This window comes from Plasmodium gonderi (genome assembly GCF_002157705.1).
Source record: "Plasmodium gonderi DNA, contig: Pgo-contig_26, whole genome shotgun sequence".
Classification (NCBI taxonomy): Eukaryota; Apicomplexa; class Aconoidasida; order Haemosporida; family Plasmodiidae; genus Plasmodium; species Plasmodium gonderi.
The window spans coordinates 92-2,809 of NW_021628963.1; the positions used below are offsets into that span (position 1 = coordinate 92).

General features: G+C 22.7%; 1 protein-coding gene across 1 annotated transcript; it reads right to left on the minus strand.

The window, feature by feature from the left end:
* Positions 1-396: 396 nt before the first annotated feature.
* Positions 397-1,820, minus strand: PGO_000270 (variable surface protein; the record flags this gene model as incomplete). The annotated part of the gene is made up of 3 exons (XM_028690740.1): positions 397-558; positions 674-1,657; positions 1,788-1,820. 3 exons carry the CDS (start codon positions 1,818-1,820, stop codon positions 397-399), a joined length of 1,179 nt encoding a protein of 392 aa, XP_028546541.1.
* Positions 1,821-2,718: the final 898 nt, after the last annotated feature.

The window sequence follows — 2,718 nt, forward strand, 5'->3', positions numbered from 1 at the left end:
ATTATTAAATATTATAGAGTATGTAACTAAATAAGGTTATAGTATTCTATTATATTGAAAATATTACAAAAACGTGTTATAAATAATTGTATTATTAACGTTAAATAATAATCTATAACATGTAATATAATTAAACACTTATTATTTTTGTATGTATATAAATTAAATTTTTTCAAGAATAACTTTTTTTTTTAGGGTAATTTATAATTATTTTATGTAATATTTTGATTATTAATTTTTATTTAAATATCATTGGAATATCTGGTTAATACATATTAATTTTTATATGATTTTATTTTTTTCATTCATTAAAATAGAAATTTGTAGAATTATTTTTTCATTTTTTTTTTTCTTTTAATTTATGCACCATTACAATATATTCTGAATAATAAAATATTACTCAGGATGATACCCTACAAAATGTTCTTTTCCATTCATATAATTTGGGTTACATGATTCTGATGAATAATCAAATAACCTATTTTTGCTTTTATATACGTCACTTATATTTTTTTTCTGTCCAAATATTTTGCGCAAGCGTATTCCTATGGGTGTAAACTTGTACATAAAAAGAAAAAAATCACAGTTCGATTGATTAATTATTGTTTTTTTAAAGGTGGGAACTATTAAAATAAAAGTAATTCTAATTTGTATTAATACAAAATATATTTACTTTATACAAAATGGAAGAAAGTATTGTAAATAAAATTAATCCAAGAAACATTTTTCCCAAAATGCTTATAATGCTAGATCTGTCAGGATTTATAAATAAATCAGCAAGTTGTTCTGCTTCATACACTGTTAATAGGGAATCATTTACAGGAGAAAGTTCAAACAATGATATAGAATGACCATCAGGTGTTTTTACATCTATTGCACCAGACTGATCTTTTGATGAAGGTTCACTTTCTGTACTTGTATTATCGGGAAATGTATCTTGACTTCGCACAGCAGAATTCCCAGGAATTATTTTTTTCTGTTCAATATAATACTTAATCTTAGTTATCGCTACGGATGGATCAGAATCCTTGCATTCATCAAAAAATTCTGGACATTCATGTTTATTTTCGTTACTACAATACGTTTTAAATTCCTCATATAATTTAACTTTTCTTGTAAAATACTGATAAATGATATCTCGCATATCTTTATAATACTCAGCACTACTGAGAAGTGTTTTATAATCGATGCAGTAATCATATAACTCTTTCCTTTTTATCGAGTTACGTTGATATATAATTTCAAATTTTGGACTACATTTATTGTAAGATGAACTATGTACAGAATCTTCAACAAGTGAATTCCATAACATTTGAAGATTAGCAAACATAGTAGTAATAGGAGCAGATTTCCTATTATATATCCATGATAACCTACTGTATGTCCAATAATTCAAAAGTTCGCAGTTATTGTAGTAACTTTTTGGTTCAATAATTATTGTATTTTCAGTACTTAGATACCATAGGACTACTGAACAAAGATTTATATACAAATCACTTCTATATTTAGTCTTGTATAATTCGCATTTATCATGATACACTTTTAACTCATTTTGTTTAAGTTTCCTATTGTCATTATAATAATTAAGAAGATGACGATCCAAATTTTTGTAAAATTTTGCTGATGGTAATCCTAGTTTATCATTTTCTAAATATGCCTAAATGAAATTAAAAATATATGGCTGCTTAAATATAGATATCATGGAATTTATTATATTATAAATAATAACATACATTATTAAAAAATATATGGAATTATTATAACAGTCCATGAAGTATAAATATTACTTTTATTATATTTTGTATATTTTTTCTTCCCATAATGAAGAATATATCAAATTATTATGTTTTTATAAAGCTTAAAAATTTATATATATAATACTTCAAGGAATTTATAGTTACATTATGCATAACAAATATGATTAACACTTACTAAAATATGGAATATATTTTTTTACGTATAATACCTGTATAAACGATATAAGTTGCATTATATATATAAAGGATTAAAAAAGAAAAATTAAAATGAAAAAAAAAATGATTTTATATATTAGAATTTGTCATTATATTAACTTAGAAGTACCTATATCACATTATATATATACTAATGAAATAATAAAATAAGTAAATTAGTGCAATGTACTACTTAAATAGGGTTTAGTTTTAGGTTTAGTGTTCAGGGTTCAGTATTCATTGTTGATGTTTTACATTTCTGGGTTCAATGTTTAGTCTTTTGTGTTTAGGGTTAATGGTTAATGTTTTTTGTTTTGGATTTTATTGTGTCATGGTTTTTGTTTAGTTTAAGATTTTTAGTTTTTTTATTTTTTTTTATAGGTTTTTATTTATTTTTTTTTTTGTGTAAGCGCTTTTTGTTTTACTTTTCGCTTTTTTATGTTTTAGCTTTTAGGGTTTATGGTATGGAATCCTGCTGTTCTGTTTTTGTTGTGTGGTTTTTTTTTGTTAGGTTTTTGTGATTAGGTTATTGGTTATATGTTACAATTATTTTTATTTTTTTATTTGGTTTATTTTGTGTATTTTTTTAGTTTATAATGCATGAGATATTGTATACTTTACAATATTATTAATTTAATTTATATGTATAAGTTCTATATTTATAATTTATAGATATAGTTTTAGTCAGTATTTGTATTTTTGTGGTTGCGTAACACATTATAAATGCTTATCGTAAATGTTATTATACACATTTTTACAGATTAAT